This window comes from Trachypithecus francoisi, unplaced genomic scaffold (genome assembly GCF_009764315.1).
Source record: "Trachypithecus francoisi isolate TF-2019V2 unplaced genomic scaffold, Tfra_2.0 Lachesis_group1, whole genome shotgun sequence".
Classification (NCBI taxonomy): domain Eukaryota; kingdom Metazoa; phylum Chordata; class Mammalia; order Primates; family Cercopithecidae; genus Trachypithecus; species Trachypithecus francoisi.
Genome location: NW_022681454.1, coordinates 119,199,143 through 119,221,311, shown reverse-complemented (window position 1 = coordinate 119,221,311; position 22,169 = coordinate 119,199,143). Strand labels below are relative to the sequence as shown.

The window sequence follows — 22,169 nt, the reverse complement described above, 5'->3', positions numbered from 1 at the left end:
CTAATGTAGATGACGGTTTGATGGGTGCAGCAAACCACCATGGCACGTGTATACCTATGTAAGAAACCTGCACGTTCTGCACATGTACCCCAGAACTTAAAGTGTAATAAAAATAAAATAAAATAACAAAAAAGTAACTAATGTCATGACTTTCATATCTTACTAGTGTTTTACACTAATATGTGTTTTACAAGCCTTTCTCCAAATACGTAAGTCTAGGTTATTTTTACTGAAGCTTCAGTCATAGTATGATGCTAAGTGCTTGCTCATGGTTTTAATTGCTATGGAGATCTCAAAGACAAAAATCATTTTATGAGCAAAGGCTACCCTTCTACCTCTTGCTCATCGTATAAAAATCATGACATTCACATGGGTCACCAGCAGTAAATGGCTGACGGAAATTATGGAAGGAAAACTCCATGTAACTGAAAAATCATCTCAAATGCATATTGGTCTCATCATGATTTCTGTCATCTTCACACATAAAGGCCAGCATGCTTTCATTTTCTCAAGCATGTGTGTAATTATGGCTTGGCTCATGTCTTCACAGAGTAGTGACCTGATAGCATCTAGAGAAATACCAAACACACACACGCTCAATAAATGTTTTCTGATGATGTAATGTTTCCTATTTATTGTTTTAATGGCAAGTCATTTTATCTTTCAGATTGGCACATTTTAATGGTAAATGCTGAATAATGAATTTAAGAATCCTCAACTTAGAGTTTAAAAAATTCCTTGAAAGCAATTTTGTCACCTTACCTCCTAATTTTCAGAATGCTATTTAATCTGCCAGTGACTAAGCTTGTAGGAAAAACCTTTTTTGTTGTTAGGTAAAGGAAAATGTGGGTGGAGAGAATGAGGTCTGATTTGTATTCACCTCATAATTTGGACTGTACAAGATAGAGGCAAAAGGAAATCTCAGCCCTCCCCAGGTAGGGATATGAGGTTGCTTAGAATTCCATTTTTGGGGAAGTCCATTACCAAGGTTATGTAAATTCTCAAGTAACAAATTGACTCAGCATGTTCCTAAGCCGCAGACCTCTTAGGTGATGTATGCTATATACACGTCATTTGCCTATTTGCTCTCACTAAGTGACAGGGAAACCATGTATTTTCCCCACCTCATACACACACATAGCGGAAGTACACTAAGCTCCCCTTTGGTCTTGTTCTTATTCACCTTTCTTGCAATTAAGACATTCTGCACCTGACCTTAGCAATTAATTTAAATTATCTTCACCACTCCCCTCCACCATGATATTCCAGTGAGCTTAAACAATTCTAGATACTCTTCTTTTACCAAAAATGCTTTTCTTATCTTTTGTGTAGCTAGGAAAATTATTTCACATGTTATAAATCTATTTAGAAATCAGCTGGGATTGTCAAAGTTCTAACCACTATATTTCCCAAAGCTTACTTTCTATTTTGCATGTACATTTAACACCAGTGACAGTAGCCACTACTATCACATTCTTTTTAAAAGTATGATCCACAAGAAATCTTCTTCTCAATTTCTGAAAAAAGGCAGGGAACTAACATTGAATGAGTTCATCCCTGCTATTTGCAAGAAAGTTTTAATGGACTTACATATATCATTTAAAGTCAAAGTTTCTTGCTTTTTCTTTAAAGACTGATAATTTTTACTGGGAATAAAGGAGTTAGAGCAGAGTTTATAGAAAACATACAAATATGGGAGTCTTAGGCTTCCCATTCCCAACAAGGTGCTCTTCATTTTATACAAATCCCACCCTCACCACAGTTCCTGTATTAATCACGTCCATTCCTAACACTAACAGAAATCATCCTAGGCCACTGTATCACCTTGCCAGTAGCAATCTCGGTGTCTTAGCAGTAGCAATCCCATCACCACTTATAAGTATGACCTTGGGCAGGTTTCCTTATCGCTCTGTGTCTCCAGTTTCTCATCTTTAAAGTGGATGACAATAGTAGCAACCTCACAAATGTGAGGCTTAGGTTTATGGTACTTCATTGAATCTACATTGCCATTGATTGTAAGAGGCAGCTTGTTTCAGAGATATTAATTTATGAATATAATGTCCACAAATAGATGACACATAGTAATAGCTGAAAAAATATCTAAGTACGAAATGAAGAATAGTACCTGGCACAATAGGATGTGTCCAATAGGTGTCAACTGAGATTATTAGCAACCCATGGGCAACAGGGTAAAAGTGGGCTTGTCAAGCCTCCTGTGGGCCACGATATGGATTCTTCATCTGAGGAAGAATACCTGGAGCACATCCTTGTTGAGCTTGCCTGGGAAGGTCATGCCACTGTTCTGGGCCTCTGTAAATAGGGGGCTAGATTAGTCGCCTTTAATTTTTTTTTTCCTAGCAGGTAAACATATTTTTCCAAACGAAATCTTACATAGGACCCAAAATGTAAAACAGACAAAGGATTTGTTCCAGTTAAAGCAGGGCTGGAGGGGCACAAAGCTCTGCCTATCATCTTTCCTCCCCTTTACCTGCAGGGAAACCCCACCAAGAGTCCTTTCAGGGCAGTCATCTCACCTTGTTGTCATAGTAAGATCATGAGTCTCTTAACACACCTACAGGTGTTTGTTAATTAATTACTCCAAATTTTGTCATATTTCACCTTATTTGGCTGAATCATTTAGTATTTAATAAGTGCACTGCACAGACACATTTTCTATTATACTTTTCTTGCTTTCCTCCACTTTGGTCTCCAAACTCCTTTCAATCTGTCTAACATAACTGAGACCATATTTCCATCTCAGTCAGGTCACCTCATGACACTTCCCAGATTTAGTGTAATGCTCACAGAAGACACAACATGAAGGGTGTTGAACTTTTATTCCATATAAAGCTTTCTGCTCTCAAGGACTTTTTATTCTAATGTCTTCTTAAAACCCTCCTTGAGTTCCATCTCAGGAAGCCTCCACCCAATAATAGATTCAATTTAACTTTTTTTTTTTTGAGACAGAATTTTGCTCTTGTTGCCCAGCCTGGAGTGCAATGGCGTAATCTTGGCTCACCACAACCTCCGCCTTCTGGGTTCAAGCGATTCTCCTGCCTCAGCCTCCCGAGTAGCTGGGATTATAGGCGTGTGCCACCACACTTGGCTAATTTTTTGTATTTTTAGTAGAGACGGGGTTTCACCATGTTGGTCAGGCTGGTCTCGAACTCCTGACCTCAGGTGATCCGCCCACCTCAGCCTCCCAAAGTGCTGGGATTACAGGCATGAGCCACCGTGGCCTGGCCCAATTTAACTATTTTTGTGTATCAATTATGAGCTTATGGGAAACATAACGTTCTTTTCCTGGATTGTTCACATATAGCTTAGCAGATAAATGAAAATAGAATACTCTATTCAGTATCCCACACAAATTGTATAAAGTGTTTCTTCTCTGATGGTGCCTGCTGGATTTGTGTGTATGTGAATAACTCAGGCTTGGTATGAGTTATGTGCAATGTACAATAGGAGCTAACTGAAGGCAGTTTCCACAGAAGCCCATGGTTGTGGCAACTCGGAGAGCTTTGACACAAAGAACAATTGACAACAGGTAAGAGAATGTTTTCTAAAATAAAATTGCTCTTTAGGGATTCAGAAAGTAAGCAGGATATTCCCAAATCATCTTTCTCCTAGATACTAAGCAGATATTGTCTCTTTATAGTTTTTCCTGACTTATGTTTCCATAAATTAGAAGAAGTCAAATAGTGTTATTTGTTTTTCTCCAAAGGATCATTGATTCAAGGGAGAAAAAAACCCCAAAGATCAAATACCAAAAGTCATTTAAAATAGCCTCTTTCTAGTCCTTAGAGAGATTATAGTATTCAATTCGTTTTATTTTACACAACTATTTAGAGGCTAGAAAGCTTTATTTAATAAAACAATTACAATTAAAATATGTTTTAGCTTCATGGTATGTAGATTTGAATAAGAAACCAAGTGGAAGAAAAAAAGTGAAGGAAAGACAAGAGGAGAAGAAATCTCTGGGAGGAATGAGCAACAAAAGAGGAAGGAGGAATAGAGAGACCCAGAGAGGAAGCAGGAGGGAGACGAGGGGAGAGGGAGGCAGACAAGCAGAGCTTTGCCAGGTCTGCGGCTCCCTTGGATGGTGGCTACTAGCAGTCATCATTCTTAACGATTACTGTTGACCTTCCTCAGCCTCTGTAATTCTGACATTTCTAATGCCTAAATGTAAACATTTCTAAATGTTGACCTGAACACCAGTGCCATTAAAAATAATTCTCTGAACACAGTAGCAATGACCAGGTTCTGAGAGCCGGATAAGTCAAGTCAAGGGCCAGAGAGTCCCTCATCCCTGTCATGTCATTAAAGCTTCTGGTTGATGCAGATACTGATGACAGAACAGCTTTGACTAAATACGTTAATCTGACCTGTGATGACTTAACTGCCGATATCCAAAATCATTGAACCATCTATCTCTTAATTTCATGAAAATTTACTTTTAGTTGATTCTTGTTATAAGCATGTTTCTTTTGTATTCCTGGTTTTCCTTCTTCTTTTGCACTGATTTCCCCCTTGGTGTGTATTTTAAAGTTCTGAGAGCTAAACGGAGCAAAAGATGAGTATTCTGATGTTCTCAAAACAATGAAAATCTTGAAAAACATGGAAAATGAACAATAATTAAGTAAATGTAAGTAAGTAAGCTATATTGTTGCCCTTTCCTGTTGTCAAGATAACTGATTTCCTGATTGATTTTGTCTATGCTAGTCAAGACCCAAACGACTGCAGAAGTTTATTCATCTCTTTTTCTCTTCTTTTCTGTGTATAAAACACTGGAAAATTATTATTCGGTCTTACACTGGACCAAGTTGTCACTAGTTAAAGTCAATGAAAGAGAAGCAATTGGACATTCTGGCCCAGATGGGAAGCTGATTATTTTATTTAATTAATCCAGAAAAGATATACATTTAAATTCTATATATTATCAACAATAATTTTGTAGATAGACCCTCCTTCTTATGCCAAACCCACATCAGGAACATCTGCATTAAGGTTCAGTCCCTTTATGGAATCTCATGAACTAACCGCACAGCCTGTTCTGTTTAATCCAACATCAGCAATGGAGGCGGTTCCCTGCTGTAGAGGGAAGTAGTCAGGCTCTGGAGGTAGTTCCTCCAATCACTTCAATGTCTTACTTATCTTCTTTGTGCTTCGGTAGTAAAGAGGCACAATCATAATACCTATTTCTCATGGTTGTTGCTTTAAATGAGATTATGTCTATAAAGCACTTAGGTACAAAAGTGTTTACTAGAATAATTATTGATATTATCTTTCTGATTGGCCAAAGTCTTTTTTCAGAAAGAGCCATCCCATTTCCCTTTATTAGCAGCAAAAGAGTCTATCAGATATAACTATTTCTCAGTTTAAAGGGTGACTTCAGGGTAGTCTTGGAGCCCACTGGGTAAATCTCACAGAGTCTGTGTTTTCCTGGTCTGCACTTTGTTAATTAGTCATTCATGTTTTTAGAACTACCGTGCACCCTGTATATGGAGAAACCATATTTAAAGAATTGAAGTCAAACAAAACATTCAGCACTGAAACTGTAGAGAGCACATTGACTTTTGATGGCTCAGATGCCGTTTCAGGATTCTGTGGTCCCTTGTCCTCCCCACTCCCGAATGTGGTATAAGATTGGATCTCTGTCTATATAAGAAGTATATATTATATCCAATCTTTTTTCTAAAATAATGATGTTCACAGGGCTCATGAATTCATTGCTGCACAGGAAGGATGTTGCCTATACACTGACTAAATCACTTTCAACCATAAATGTATTATTATATTTCAAAGAAGTATGTAGCTAATCTTGTGACAAGTTAAATGCAAATTCATTTAAAAGCACTCCTGAATTAACCATGACTCCTTGGCATTAGAATTCTTCAACAACAAGGAACACTAAATTAATTACTGCCATTTATTGTTTTGTTAGGTGAGACACCCTTTCTATTAAACTAGGGTCCACGCCATAAAACATAAGATTCTCAGACACAATAAAATGAAAGCTCAAAACCTCAGTAAGGCAAAAGATACCATAGAGAAAATAATTTCTACATGTTTAACATATCTTTAATAGAAAAAGAGCCTTTATAAGTAAATAAGAAACAAATGAATAAATGGGCAAATAATATGAATCAGACTATTGGTGGAAAAATAAACACACTGATGAAAATATACCAGATCTAACTATTGATCAAAGAAAGACAAACCAATGAGAGGATACCATTTTTGCCCCAATATGTTGGTAGATATTTAAAATATTCATAACATAAAGTATTAATGAGAGTAGGGAAGGAAAAGAAACTCTATGTTATTGAGAGTGTAAACTGGTATGGCATGTCAGAAGGAAATTTGGCAGTTTCTATAAAATTTTTCAAAGTATGTTTCCACTCAGGAAGTGAAATTCAAGATAGGTATTTTAAAATACAACATTAGAAGAATATATTTCACATACGCTTAGAGATCTAGATGTATAAGGATGTTCATTGCAGCATTGTTTGCAGTGGATAAAGACTGGAAACAATCTAAATGTTTATCAGTAGGGGCATGAATGGATAAAATATGGTACTGCCAAATGGAATATTAATCTAACGAGATATCCCTGTGTGTGAATCTTGTATGGAGTATGGACTGCTGTCCTGACATAGGTTGAGTGAAAAAAAAAAAAGTTATAGACTACATATGGTGAGATTAAATTTTTATGTAAAAATATCACAGTTTTCTGTATCTATATGTCTGTGCTATTTATTTCTATGTTTCTATCTCCATATATAATTCTATTTCCTTAAGTGTCTATGTGTCACTATCTATTCCTTTACTGTTCTATGTACATAGGAAAAGAGTCTAGAGTGATACACAGTAATCTCTCTGTGAGGTCCTATGGCTGCCCCCTGGGAAAGCACGGGGAGGAGGCTCCTATTCAGGTGATAAATGAGGGTTCAGCAGATCTCTTGGGAAGAGGACACAGGACACAGTGAAGGTTAATAATTGGACTACTTTATTTTTATGGCTGTGTGTTGGTGGCTGCAGGGCCAAGACAGAGGGTGCTATAGCCACCTGTCACCCTAGGGAAGGAAACAAGGATGGGCCTTGAATCCAGAGAGAAGAGGATTTCTCTGATCATGTTAGACAGGAGGCTGGAGAGGCTGGTGGAACTTGTCTCACCTTGTGGTATGGAGTTGGAGTGGACTCAGGTTGAAGAGTACAGATGCTGCAGTTCTTTCTCTCCATCCTCTAGGCCTAGTGCTCATGGAATGAAGGATATCTGATCTCTAGCCTCACTACTGAGTATCCTATGTTGAAGCCAAGATCTGAAGAGAGGGTCCATGTGGCTGCTGCTGGAACTCCTCCAGATCCAGCATTTCAGAAGCAGGACTGTGCTTCCAAACACTGACTTTGTGTGAATGTTAGCAAAGAGACCTGTCCTCAATGAACCCAGTCTTAGAGTATCACAGAGTGACATACCTGAGTCTACTAGCAGAATAGAGGTCCCCATTCTCCACAGAAAAGGTGCTGTGGACAAGCAGCATCAGTGAGTGACCCTCTGCTGCGACACACTGACCACCAGACCGTGGGGCTGCCAGTGATACCAAGGAGGCCACATCAAGAGCTAGAGAACATGGGGCCTGAGAAGGCTCTTGTTTTTGTCTCGTAAGACAACAATGACCAGGATTGACCCTTTGGTCTCCAGAGTCCCTGATCTTCTTAGAATGCACAGTAGTGATCTGGAGTCATGAAATTTGAATATTAGAAGGAACTGTTCTTGTTAGGTACATAATGGGTTATATATACACACTGACTTTCACATATATTCTAGAAAAGAAATCAAGTCAGTGATATCAATACATGCAGTGAGTTCAAAAGAATGAGAGAAGAGAGAATAGGAGTGTTTAAACTTCCTTAAGGAAGATTTCACAGAGGGGACTTTAGCAAATCCTTGAGGATTTTGCTCGTTCGAATTTTCTTCCTCAAGTCAAATAAGTGAGAATATTTTCAGCTGTTACCTGAACATTGTTGGAAAGTGCAAAAATTGTCTTGAATTATTTTAGTGACATTTTTCTTCTAGTTTGACAGAGACTGATATAAAGTCCAGAGACAAGCCACCTGTCTGAATACCTTTAGTATGTATAATAGTAGTAGTACACATGATAATATCACTCTAAACATTGGAGGCCTTTCTTCCCAGTTTGCTATGCTGAACATCTAATCCTACCCATGAGGGGCCAAAGCCAGTAGAGCAGAAAAGGAGTATTCACCATGCAGGGATCACAGAAGGAACTACGAGGACCAGGCCAGGGAGTTGGGGACAAATAGTGTTTAGCCCAGTTTTAGACCTGGCACAGCTTTCCCATGCAAAACCATTCCTTTTCAGACTTCCACCCCTTTAGTTCCCCGGCCTCATTACTGCCTTGACCAGGTGTTCTATAAACAGTCCATTAAAGAAAATTCTTAAAATATGTCCATGAGTCCCTTTGCATAATGACTAAAGTTTCATACTTTCACAGTGACGACGTTGGTTATATTCCTGGAAAGTCCACATCTAGTAAAACTCATCACTCTACTCCAAAGTACCAAATAGACATGGCAGCTAAGTAAAAGTGGTTTGTTTGCTATTCAAGTGTGGCTTCCAGCCAAGCTGCTCACTCTCAGCCACTCCGGTATAGACATTCTGGAGCTGCCACACTCATGACTGATGGTGCTCACATGCTGAAGAAACATGGTTTGCATCACCCTTAACCAAAGTCTCTGGAGGCTGGAAAACAAACAGCAGTTGCATGACATTTCCATTGAGAAGTTGATGAAATTTAAGGTTTTCTTTTGCTCAAAATACAAAATTTTGCAAGTAATTTCAGGAGGTTAGGGGATATCTGAAACACATGTATGGAACCTGGGAAATCCACAGATGCCAAGCTAAGCCCCCAGGTGCTAACAGGAAAGGACCAAGGAAGAAATGGACCCCAGGGATTTTAAATACCTCAGATGGGCTGTGTGTAGAAACGGCAAATTGTTTTTCATTGTCTCTCCTTCCCTTTTCCCTTTCTCTTCCCTTCCCTTTTTATTCCCCGCCTTAAGAATAAATTCTATATTTTAGTCTTGTTTTCTGCCTGGATAAAAGTAGTCGCTGTTGGGGCTTAAGTGTGACACACTGAGACAAAATACAGTGAGTTCTGCTATAATGTGACCCATGTGTTTCTAAAAATCACTGCACTATACAAAATCATAGAATCAAAAACCACATGCTTACAGGAAAATGAGATTAGGAGCACAGCATTCAAAAACTTCATCAGTGACACTAAAAATGAAGATAGCAACCTAATTTTAAAAGATAGCTGTTTTAGGCATGTTATATGGTTAACAAACACATAAATAATAGAATAAACACATTGTTTTACCTAGAAAAAGACTTGAAGCTTGTTCATGGAGGTAGGTGTTGGAAGGGTTACAGTTTGTGAGTTATTGAGACATGGCGAAGGAGAGTTCTCTGGGATGGAAAATTGTGACACTAGATGTAGATGGGTGTGGCTCATTATACATGCAGTGAACTGAGGATGCTGGTGGCTGTAAGAGGTGTGAGGACATCTTACGTATTCCTACATGGCTCAGTTCAGCTGGATGCAGTTTTCTGCCTTCACCTAGCATTTCTTGCCGATGAAATTAAACATAGGGAAACACAAAGTTCTTGTTATACTCAAGTTGTTCCTTGATATATTAACCCCATTGGAATAAATCATTATTTTCAACATAAGCCTTATAGCAGCACCGATTGTATCTAGATTATAAAAATAATTATAATTTAAAGAGTAAGCAGCCATTAAAACCCCAATGAAATGATACTGTAAGGGTAGCAAAAACGTTAATATTTCTGAGCAACGAATAATTTACTTTGCCTAGTGACCCAAATACTTTTGGGCCTCCTTGCTCCCACCCTAAGTTTCATCTCCACATAGTGATAAATTCAAATGAAATGCAAATTTGGATCCATAACTTTAAACCATGCGGTGAATTCTGAGTGACGTTTTCTCAGGGCTAGGAAGGAGTTGTTACAATACACACCAGACTTCCTGGAACATCATCATTATACATTTTTATCCCTGATGTTCCATACCATGTGGCAGCTATACTAATCTTACTTCCCTCTCTTGTCCACACTTCTGATACCCTCTACCTGCACCTCCCAAAAGCCCAACAAAATTTCAACCTTTCCTGGATCTTTTCTTAGCACCCTTTCATCTCTTTCCCTCTTTTACTGCCTTTTTCCCTGAAATTAAAAATTCCATATCTATGTATGTTACACTCCCACTGCTGATGTGACAAATTACCGCAAACACTTCAAGGAGATGCACATCAATTCAGGTAAGAACAAAACAGCATAAATTTATTATCTTACATTTCTGAAGGTCAGAAGTAATAACTCAAAATGAGCTTTATGTGACTAAATTCAAGGTATTTTTGGCCAGGCTGCATTCTTTCTGAAGGCTCCAGGGAAGAGTTTGTTTTTTACTTTTCCCAGACTCTAGAAGCCATCTGTATTCCTTGGCTTCTAGCCCCACATCAGTCCAGCCTCTACTTCTGAAACAACAGTTCCTTTTTCTTTTTTGAGATGGAGTCTCACTCTGTCGCCCAGGCTGGAGTGCAGTGGCCGGATCTCAGCTCATTGCAAGCTGCGCCTCCTGGGTTTACGCCATTCTCCTGCCTCAGCCTCCCGAGTAGCTGGGACTACAGGCGCCCACCACCTCGCCCGGCTAGCTTTTTTGTATTTTTTAGTATAGACGGGGTTTCACCGTGTTAGCCAGGATGGTCTCGATCTCCTGACCTCGTGATCCACCCGTCTCGGCCTCCCAAAGTGCTGGGATTACAGGCTTGAGCCACCGCGCCCGGCCCTGAAACAACAGTTCCTTCTTTGACTCTCCTGCCTTCCTCTGATAAAGGCTCCTGTGATTGCATTGGGCCCACAGGATAATCCAGGATAATCTTACCATGTAAAAAATCTTTAATTTATTCACATCTGCAAAGTCCCCTTTGTCATGTGAGGTATATTTTCACAGGTTCCAGGGATTATGCCATGGATGTCTTTCGGGCATTGGTAAGTCTGTCACACCAGAGATGATATCCAAAAATGCTTAACAACTGATGTGCCACTTAAGGCAGAAATTCTGACTTTCAGAAAGGCCTCTGGTCATAGTGCTGGAGCAAGACTCTTATGTATTGGTGTACTGGTATGTACTGGTGTACTGGTATCTTATGTAAGATGTACTGGTAGATGAATTATGGAGAGGGCTAGGATGTCTCAAGGAGGGACTGGGGTGTCTAACATAGTGGTGAGGCACTCCAGGGCCAGGAGCAATGGTTCTCTCTAGGCAGTACGAAAGATATTTGACTTTTTTTTTTTTTAAACCACCAGTACGGCCACACACGTGTATTTTGGCTGAACACTGACCTGTCCATTCTCTTCCTTCTCTCATCAGTTTAGCCTCCCTAGGCTTCTTTAAGTTCTCCCCTTCACCCTCATCCACGATCAGCAAGCAAACCTCCTGGGATGTTATCATGTGCTGTACTTAGCCCTTTTACTTGAAATGTCTCATTTAAGCCTTATCACAACCCTATGATTAGATTCTGTACTTAGCTTCCTTTTGCAATTACACACATAGGATCATATGTGCTATTAATTGTTAGGACCTGGATTTGAACTCAAGCTTTAGAAACTGACCTCCTAACCACTGTGGTTAGTGTCTTCAAGGAGATGCACATCTGCTTAGGTGGATAAGGAGTGCATGTACAAAGACCATACAGGCAATGTGGAGGCACCAAGGGGCAACCCTTAGTCTACATGCATTCATAAGTTTGCACAGAATCCTGTCATATAGAATTTAACTATTATAGGGAGGAATTCTTGATCATGTTGTATGAACTCTTGTCTACTGTGTAAGGCCAAACCTGTATACTCTTGAATAGATATTCCATAATAAAAAGATTGCAGTCAACTTCAGAGCAAATCAAGTCAAAACTCCAATTTATGTTGGCTAACTAACAGTCTAGAATAAAGTATGGTATTCTAAAGTATGTAATGAAATGAATGAATGAATAAAACCTATAGTCAAGAGTTTTATTTATAAGTCCTATGGTCTTATATGGTACATGACTTTCTAGCTAGAATATTATATTCAACTTTCTCAAATGCGTTAAGAGTCTCAGGGACAAGAGAAGCAGAAGAAAGGAGGATGATAAAACCATTTCTGGACTTTGGGTCTTTAATTAATCTCTACCTGGTCACAGATGCAGTTAGAAATGTGTTGCTTATATCCAGAGGAAATAATATCTAATAGAAATAAGTAATACAACCCTAAGAGAAAACGAATCATTTATGGGTATATTTTATTTTGCTGTTTGGAAATATTTTTTGGTTCGCACAAGAATGAGCATTAGCAAGTTTCACTCATTTAATTAATGCATTATACAGAAGAGATGGACATCAGATAATTTTTTAAATGATGGTAGAGTGAGATCTTGATTGGGAAGGATAGATTTTCCATCGAGTCCCTTAGAATCATTTGTGATATTAATAAATCAGATTGTTAAATAACTTGTCAGAAGCCAAAATAAATGGTTAAAGATGCTTTGGTGAACAGTTGGAAGCAAATTCTATTTTAAACCCTTGAAACTTGGTAAGAACCTAAAATATTCTTGCTAATTTGGAAAATACCTCTTTATTTAAAATTTCCTAAAAGGTAGCCTCTCCTCCTACTTTTATGATGGAATACTGGATGATTTTAGTCAAAAGACATAGTTATTACCATAAGAAAAAGTCCTGCATGAAAGCACATGTTGCCATTTTACTCATTATTGAAGTGCTCTTATGACTGTCAGAGAGAACAGGTAAGATGCCAGGGGAGGCCGAGAAAAAGAGATCAAAGTGTTTTTGTTTACTTTTTTGAAGTCTTGTAGTACCTACTGTTTATTATACATACTTCTTGATTCATGCTGAAATTGGAATTCACCCATTCTCTCTTTTTCCTGTCAAAGATGCAGATGGGGCACATTTCGTTGACTCCATCAATCCCTGCCCCCACACATTAGCACATGCACACGTATACCTAGCCAGTGGAAAAGAAAAAAGAGTTACTCACATTCATCCATTTTACAAAGATTTCCAGGCTGCAATGGGAGGGCTTTACCTCTCCCTGAAGGATGAATAAATAGGTAGCTTAACTGACAACCTGTTCTCAGTCAAGCTGAAGTGAAAACGAGACCAACGTCTAGCTCTACTGTTGGTACTTATGAGATCCAGTCCTGGCAACATGGAGAGGATAGTCATCTGTCTGATGGTCATCTTCTTGGGGACACTGGTCCACAAATCAAGCTCCCAAAGTCAAGATCGCCACATGATTAGAATGCGTCAACTTATAGATATTGTTGATCAGCTGAAAAATTATGTGAATGACTTGGTAAGACTATACTTGTCACAACAAAATCTAAATCATACTTTTCAATTAATATAAAAGGAGGGTTTGGCTTACAAAAATAACTCAGAACAAATTTTCTTTTGCTCTAGGACCCTGAATTTCTGCCAGCTCCAGAAGATGTAGAGGTAAGACCAATTGAATTTATTTCTGAAAATACATTTGACATAATTTTAAAATCTAATAAGAAAGGCATTAACATGATTATATAGGAGTATACTGAATTTTAATGAACTTAGCGTTCTAATAATTGATGAAATATTTATTTATATTTTGGTTAAATTCATTGATTTACCAAAAACCAACTAAAAAATGATATATTATATTCCTCATAAACTATGTTTATCTTCAAGAATCTCTAAGAGTACTCCTAAGTAGTATTGCTGAGACAGAATAACAAAACTAGAAATGAAATCTATACTCTGATCAGTTTCTGAACAATACACAGCTAGTTACTCTTTAAGAGCCCTTGGGCATGAAAGCTTTTGAGCCCTCTTTGTTATCCTACTTAAGAAACATAGATACATACAACAGGAAGCAGAATTAACCTTTTAATAACAAACTTAAAAATGAAAGAAAGAAAGAATTAGATTACAGGGACAGCATGGAGAAATGGTGGTGTGGAAATCAAAGCTGTCCTTTAGAATATAATTCACATATACCTTGGCTTCAGTGAGTCTTGTCTTTGGCCTTCCATGAGGTCTTTTGAAAGAACCATTTTCAACAATTCATCCCATCTCTTAAGCCATTTAAATCCATTAGAGTTCCAGGAAGGACAGGCTTGGCATGTAGTTCAAGAGTGCTGTCCGCTGATCTTTTTCTCTAGCAACTGCTACGATCTGATCTTCTGGTCTGGTACCCTGAGAGTATAAATGCAATTGGGGAAATGTTTTCATTGTCACAGACCTTTAATTGCATAAATTAGAATAACTAAAAGTGCTACCAGTAATTAGGACACTACAAAGGGGGAGACTGAAGAAGATACATTGCAAAGAAAACAATTATCGTAAATGACTATGTGTAAAAGTTTAGAAAGTGAATGAGTCACAACTATTGCTTTTCTCTAAAATTCACTCTCTAGCTCTGAACCCAACCACTCTCATTTACTAGGTCCTTTTCTAATAAGCAGCATCTAAAATGAAAGTAGCACATTCAGCTTATTGGAAAGACTTTTCCAATAACTGAAAATACTTCTTAATCAATGTGCCTAATTATCAAAACATGCATTTCTAGCATCTCATGCACCTTGTTTAACTGTTATGGTTAGAGTCCCTTCCAGAGTTTCCTGGCTGTAGTCTGTAACATGCAAAATAAGAAATAGGAAAGACATTCCACCTTCTAACCTGAGTTCATCCAATGGGTACTTCCTTTAGATGCGTTTTTAATGAAAGATTTTTTTTATCTTACATCATAATGAGAGGATTTTGTCTCAGTGATACTATATCTATCTGATAATCTGATAAAGCAATACTGGCTATGATACAAGTGAGTAATAGTGTAACTTGGATCTTTAAGCTATACTAGTAGGCAAACTCAGGAAGAAAGAAAGCGTTCAACGTCACATCAGCATTATATCAAGCTAGCTTCAAAGCAGGGTCTGTAAGAGATTTTAACACGGTGAAACCCTATGTCTACTAAAAATACAAAAAATTAGCCAGGCGTGGTGGTGGGCGCTTGTAGTCCCAGCTATTCGGGAGGCTGAGGCAGGAGAATGGCGTGAACCCAGGAGGCGGAGCTTGCAGTGAGCCGAGATCGCGCCACTGCACTCCAGCCTGGGCGACAGAGCCAGACTCGGTCTCAAAAAAAAAAAAAAAAAAAACAGTGTAATGAAAATAAAACCATCTAATGTTTTATGCATATAATAATTATCTAACATTTCTAATTGGCCTGGGGAGGCATCTTTCTTTTTCTCTCTTTCTTTCTGTCTAATCACATAACCAGTGGCTCTCAACTGGTGGTGATTTCTGTACCCCAGAAAACATTTGGCATTGACTGGAAAAATTTCTGGTTGTCACACGTGGAGGTAGAAATGGGGGTGCTACTGGCATCTAGTAGGTAGAAGGCAGGTACTAAACATTCTAGAATGCACAAAACAGCCCTGACAACAAAGAATTAACTAGCCCCAAATGTCAGTGGTATCACCATTGAGAAACCCTGATATAAACCTAGTTTGTGTGTAGGACAAAGGTAATCATTTTTTTTTTTTTTTTTAGATGGAGTCTCGCCCTGTTGCCAGGCTGGAGTGCAGTGGCGCTATCTCAGCTCGCTGCAACCTCCGCCTCCCAGGTTGAAGCGATTCTCCTGCCTCAGCCTCCCGAGTAGCTGGGACTGTAGTCGCACGCCACCATGCCCAGCTAATTTTTGTATTTTTTAATAGAGACAGGGTTTCACCATGTTGGCCAGGATGGTCTCAATCTCTTGACCTCATGATCCACCTGCCTTAGCCCCCCAAAGTGCTGGGATGACAGGCGTGAGCCACCGTACCCAGCCAGTACAAAGGTAGCCTTGCCCAATTAGCAAGACTCCTTAGGGGGAATGGCCAGGGCTTTCTTTGCAGAAGAAAAAAAAATGTAAAAATAGGCCTCAGCTGGGTGATGTGGCTCCTGCCTATAATCCCAATGCCTGTAATCCCTTTGGGAAGCCAAGGTTGGAGGATTGCTTGAGGTCAAGAGTTTGAGAACAACCTGGGCAAAATAGTGAGACATCCTGTTTCTACAAAAGAAACAAAAAAAAAACCCTAAGGAGGCAAAAAGTTTCAAAAATTCAATTGCAAAACAACAAAGACAAGTGTTGCTCCTGGCAAAAGGAGCACTTGACTTGTTCTTCAGCTGAAGAGGAATGGTTTGTTAATTCTTGCTTTTGACTTCACTACCACTCCTTCTAGTCTGCAAAACTAATGTAGGAGCAGAAAACTCCTCATGTTCTCACATGTTAAAGCATGAGGGAAACAAAGCCTTGCCTTTGGAGTCTGTTGTCACCAAGGCATAGCAAAGGAAAGCAATGTTTATGCTTCTAGACAGTGCTAAATATGGACTTGGGCATCCTGTAGACGCCTGAGTGATAGGGCACCTGAGGCTGCCTAAATCAAGGTTAATCTTTTCACTCTCCTCAATACATCCTTAAGGCAGTTTAGTGGAGACAGCTCTCCACTTCTTTTCCTCTTTTGAGGTGGCCTTTGATGTGCATATAAAGCCAATTCCAGCAGTTATTTATCCTGGACCACATATTGCCAGACACAGCTCTGCTGCTTGCAGAGCAAAAGAAAACAAAACACCATTGTCTGTTAACACAAGTAAACAAGGAAGGGTGGGAGAGGAAGCACAGCCCCATCAATACGGGCGTCAGTGTCCAGGTGCCATTCAAAGGCTTTCAGAAAAGATTTGCAGTTGTTTTTACAACTGAAATTGTAGTTTTACAATTTCAGTGCTTTGAGTACTGGTACTGACCATTCCTGGCAATATTATCTCAAGGGAGTTCATCTGGCTGGCAGGGCCCCTCTACTTCTTTGGAACCTAATTTTCTTTCAGCATACACATGTAAATGTTAACTCAGCAAAATGAGCCTCTGTGAGAAATGCTGGTTTTTCAGATCATCACGGATGAAGCAGTCAGTATTTTCAGTTTCAGCTGGAAAATTTACCTCTTTAAATATGAATATTATTTTTTCCAGTAAGTTAAGCCGGTTGTGGTCAAAAAGAAGAGAAAAGAAAAAACTTCAACAAACATGAACGTGTGGTTTTCAAGGAAAAAAAAGTGCTATATTGAACATTTATAAATAGTTTCTATTAAATAAGCATTTTGGCAAACATATGGAAAGGACACCACCTTGCCCTTATGAGAGGCAATCTGCCTTGATATAAGGAAACCAGATAAGCTGCTTCTCAGCTTGTGGCTATATATGCAAAGCAAACCTGATAGGTTTGTGTCTTAGAGATGCATGTTATTAATCAACATTCATATTGGGTAAGCATATGGGTTGGAAAATGCAAAGCAGGCCAGATGCTGTGTTCAGCTGATTGTCCATAAGAAGATTCAGGTAATATTGTTACTTATAGGCCTGCCTTTGTAGGGACTGGAAGGGATTGAGGCTTCTGGTTATAAAGTAGTAGCTTCCATATGCATTAGTGAAATGAAAATATAGCAACTTCAGGGGGAAAATAGCATCACATACACATGTTTGCTGAAAGAAAAAAGTAAGTTGGATACAAGTAACCTGGATATAAGCTTTTGGATCAGCATTAACATTTTTCAACAAGTCAGTATATATTTGGTTCTTCCAGTAAATTCCATTTCCTTTCCAGTTTGATTGCTAAGCTTTTGGCTTGTTAGTCATTAGTTATTTTTCCAAATCAAGAGATAAGTGTTTGATGCTTATTTTATACACTCCTCCATTCTCTGAGACCCTATTCTTACCTTCTAAGAAATTACCTTCCCTCTCATTGGTTGGGCAAGCCTCAAACTGTCCCTCAACTGCTTGATTCAGGCAGAATCCTACCCTAACTGAGCTGGGAGTATGAAAAGGGTTTTAGAAAAGTCATGTTTGATCTATGCAAGCATATTGAATTTTAGATGTAAAATATGCTATCAGAGGTAGGTACCCATTTCCTTTCCCCAAAGGAGGGGCTTTAATTCATTTTCTTCATCTGTTAACTTCACAAATGTATGTTGACATTAACTGGCAAGACACTATGCCTGGCGCTGTACAGAATAAAATGCTGCTCAAGACATGTCATGATAGATACATTATAGAAACCGCAAACAAATGAAAAATATTCTTCATCAGACTATAACATAATTCACCCAAAGCTGCCACTAGTCACAGTGTAAGTTTTAGAGCCTCATAATTCAGCAAATGTGTTCCTAAACCGAACTAACTCTCCCTTACAAAACACAAAGGTCTTGTCCACCACCCAGATGTCAAAATGGTCCTCTGTATAGCATCAGGAATAAAGCATTGTGAAGAAGTGAGGCTCCTTTCTCTCTTATCTGTGAGGCAGGGGATTATCCCTTTTTCCCATTCCAAAGATTAAGTAGGAGGTGAAATCATACTTCACTCATCTGTTGAAATGATGTAATGCACGACATTGCAGAAGAGACAGAAACAGAGGATTGGGAAAGCTATCTTTTACTTTCTGAATAATATTTGTTAACATATATGCAAATTGTTTATCTTTCAGACAAACTGTGAGTGGTCAGCTTTTTCCTGTTTTCAGAAGGCCCAACTAAAGTCAGCCAATACAGGAAACAATGAAAGGATAATCAATTTATCAATTAAAAAGCTGAAGAGGAAATCACCTTCCACAGGTGCAGAGAGAAGACAGAAACACAGACTAGTAAGATTGTCATTTGTCATCTATCTTATTTGTACTTATAAACTATATATCTTGCATTGCATAAACACACATGCACACCTGTAGCCAGAGCTGCTGGTGTCTTCCTTACCTATGCCTTATTATACGTGGTGCATTTTTTTTTTTTTTTTTTTTTGAGACAGAGTCTTGCTCTGTCGCCCAGGCTGGAGTGCAGTGGTGTGATCTCTGCTCACCGCAAGCTCCACCTCCTGGTTTCACGCCATTCTCCTCCCACCTCAGCCTCCCGAGTAGCTGGGACTACAGGTGCCCGCCACAACGCCCAGCTAATTTTGTTTTTGTATTTTTAGTAGAGATGGGGTTTCACCGTGTTAGCCAGGATGGTCTCAATCTCCTGACCTTGTGATCTGCCCACCTCAGCCCCCCAAAGTGCTGGGATTACAGGCATGAGCCACCGCGCCTGGCCTATACATGGTGCATTTTAAGAAGTAGGGTCACTCTTTTAAGTCCACAGACTTGAAAGTATTCAGAAACCCAATTATAATTTCCTAGTAGTCCTTGGTAGCTGGAATATGTTAATATAGTTTCTCAAGGTGAGGAAGTCATTAGGCAGAGAATCCAATTGTGATTCTGGAGTTAAGGAATATTTCCTCTCATATGGTCACAGTATTCTTATTAACAGGAGCTAGATCCTAGCTTTCTAAGAAGAAAAGAGCCTACAAGAGACTCGGGCAAATCTTAAACTTTGCCTCCTCTCTTAAATCATATTACCATCCTGTACATTAGCAGAGTCAGTATTGAATTGAAATAGGCAGGCCTCATTACTTGGCTGGGGAATTTTAACAGTCCCTAGCTTTTTGGAGCTCTGAGATCCTCTTGTATATGCCAACTCATGAGCAATGCAGATACTCAAGAACATGAGTAATTCAAAGATTAATCAAAGCCAGTGGGAAAACACATAAAATAAATTACTCTCAATTTTTTTTTTTTTTTTTTTTTTTTTGAGACGGAGTCCCAGTCTTTCACCCAGGCTGGAATGCAGTGGCAAGGTCTTGGCTCACTGCAGCTTCTGCCTCCCAGTTCAAGCGATTCTCCTGCCTCAGCCTCCCGAGTAGCTGGGACCACAGGTGCACACCACCACGCCTGGCTAATTTTTGTATTTTTAGTAGAGACTGGGTTTCACCATGTTGGTCAGGTTGGTCTCAAACTCCTGACCTCAAGTCATCTGCCCACCTCGGCCTCCCAAAGTGCTAGGATTACACGTGTGAGCCATCGCGCCCAGCCTCAAATTTTTAAAATTAGTTCTTTCTCCTCCAAAAAATTCCACATGTGATTCAAACGAAATCTTAATTACATTATCAAAATGATTCTTATTTCCTTTGATTGCTTGGCCTGGTGACCATGTGAAAAATGTCCCTGTAAATCTTTCCTCAGAAAGAAAGCAGCTGAACATATTTTTGGAACTCATGAAGTGATAGCTTTGGAGCTAAACTCAGAACTCTCCAGTTAAGTATGCTCATCTCATAGATGAGGAAAGTGAGATCTACCAAGGAGTTAAGTCACTAGCCCCAAGTTCCATACATAGTGTCAGAATGATAAGAATTAGACTGTATATCTACTACCTTTTAGTGAAATGCTCTCACTACAACATCGCACTGGCATTCAGATGCTAACTACCACACAATGGCTTGGTGTGTGGTATCTAAATAGGAATAAAGACAAACAGCATAAACTAAGAAAGCTTTTTTTAAAAATGCAAGTGAGCAATACATATATGAAAAACTATTCAATCTCCCTAGTAATCACATACATGTGAGTTAAAACAAGGAAATCTTGTTTTTTTCCAATTAAACATTTTAAACAATACCCTATAATAATAAGAATGCTCCAAGTAAAAAGAGGTAAAACTCTACATCAAAGCCTTAAAATTTTTTATCCCTTTTATTTAGTAATTCTACTTCTAGGAATATATCAAATAAGCAAAGATATATATGAAAAATTATTTACAGAGATGTTCTTTGGAGTAATGTAGACAAAAGTAAAAAGTTAGATATGGCTAGGTGTGGTGACTTACGCCTGTATTGCCAGCACTTTGGGAGGCTGAGGCAGGCGGATCACCTGAGATCAGGAGTTGAGGCCAGCCTGGCCAACATGGTGAAAGCCTGTGTCTACTATTAGCCAGGCATAGTCGTGCGTGCCTGTAATCCCAGCTACTTGGGAGGCTGAGGCAGGATAATTGCTTGAACCCAGGAGGTGGAGGTTGCAGTGAGTGGAGATCACGCCACTGCACTCCAGCCTGGGCAACAGAGCGAGACTGTCCAAAAAAAAAAAAAAAAAAGTTAGATGCAACCTATGGGTCCAAAAATAGTAATAGTTCCACTCTATGTTGGAATACAGAATAACCACTACATGTCATATTTCTGAAGACTATTTAACACTTAGGAAATGCCTGTGATATGTTAAGTGTAAAAAAAAAAAGCAAATCACCAACTGGTATAAATAATGTAAATGCATAATAATAATTAAAAATACCAAAAACACAGAGAGAATATACATTGAAACATTGCAGTGGGATTCCTATCTCTGGGAATGGGATTACAAGGACTTTTTCCATTGTTACTTTCCAAACAGTTTTATGTACTTCTCAAATTTTTTCAGTGAACATAATTTATGTTTTTAATAAAAAACTTTTTAAGAAGCATTTTATTAAGAAAAAAAATTAAAGAAGACTGTTACTTTTTCATTGATTTCTAGACATGCCCTTCATGTGCTTCTTATGAGAAAAAACCACCCAAAGAATTCCTAGAAAGATTCAAATCACTTCTCCAAAAGGTATCTACCTTAAGTTTCATTTGATTTTCTGCTTTATCTTTACCTATCCAGATTTGCTTCTTAGTTACTCATGGTATACTGTTTCCACAGATGATTCATCAGCATCTGTCTTCTAGAACACATGGAAGTGAAGATTCCTGAGGATCTAACTTGCAGCTGGACACTATGTTACATACTCTAATATAGTAGTGAAACTCATTTCTTTGTATTCCAAGTGGAGGAGTACAATATATTAGGGATGGGAAAAAAAACTCATAAGTGTGAAAAGTCAGGATTATTTCTCCATAATCACTATACAATAGTCTGATTTCCTATGTTATTGATTTCTATGACTTCTGAAGTTTTTACTTTATTTCACTGCTCAACTTTGACATTTCTTGGTTGAAGGAGAAGGTTAAAATTTTTAATCAAAAATATAGTTTTGACATTTATTGATTTTATATTAACCTTGAGCTTGATTACCACCAGAATGAGGTCTCTTATGATCATAACTTAAAACATATATACCTTCATTCCAGCTGAAAATATAGAAGCATAGAAGCAAAACATATAAAAGCAAA

The 22,169-nt window shown here is 38.6% G+C and overlaps 1 protein-coding gene and 1 long non-coding RNA gene across 2 annotated transcripts; one reads left to right on the top strand and one right to left on the bottom strand.

The window, feature by feature from the left end:
• Positions 1–11,069: 11,069 nt before the first annotated feature.
• On the bottom strand, positions 11,070–14,544 carry LOC117085869. Its single transcript, XR_004438107.1, has 3 exons — positions 14,132–14,544; positions 13,227–13,430; positions 11,070–13,103 (listed from the first exon to the last, which is right to left on the bottom strand). It is a non-coding gene; the product is annotated as an uncharacterized LOC117085869 (long non-coding RNA).
• IL21 (interleukin 21) lies at positions 13,062–21,832 on the top strand. Its single transcript, XM_033215180.1, has 5 exons — positions 13,062–13,454; positions 13,562–13,597; positions 18,646–18,801; positions 21,532–21,609; positions 21,700–21,832. The coding sequence occupies exons 1-5, from the start codon at positions 13,287–13,289 to the stop codon at positions 21,748–21,750; spliced, it is 489 nt and encodes a 162-aa protein (XP_033071071.1). The 5' UTR covers positions 13,062–13,286; the 3' UTR covers positions 21,751–21,832.
• The last annotated feature ends 337 nt before the right edge of the window (positions 21,833–22,169 follow it).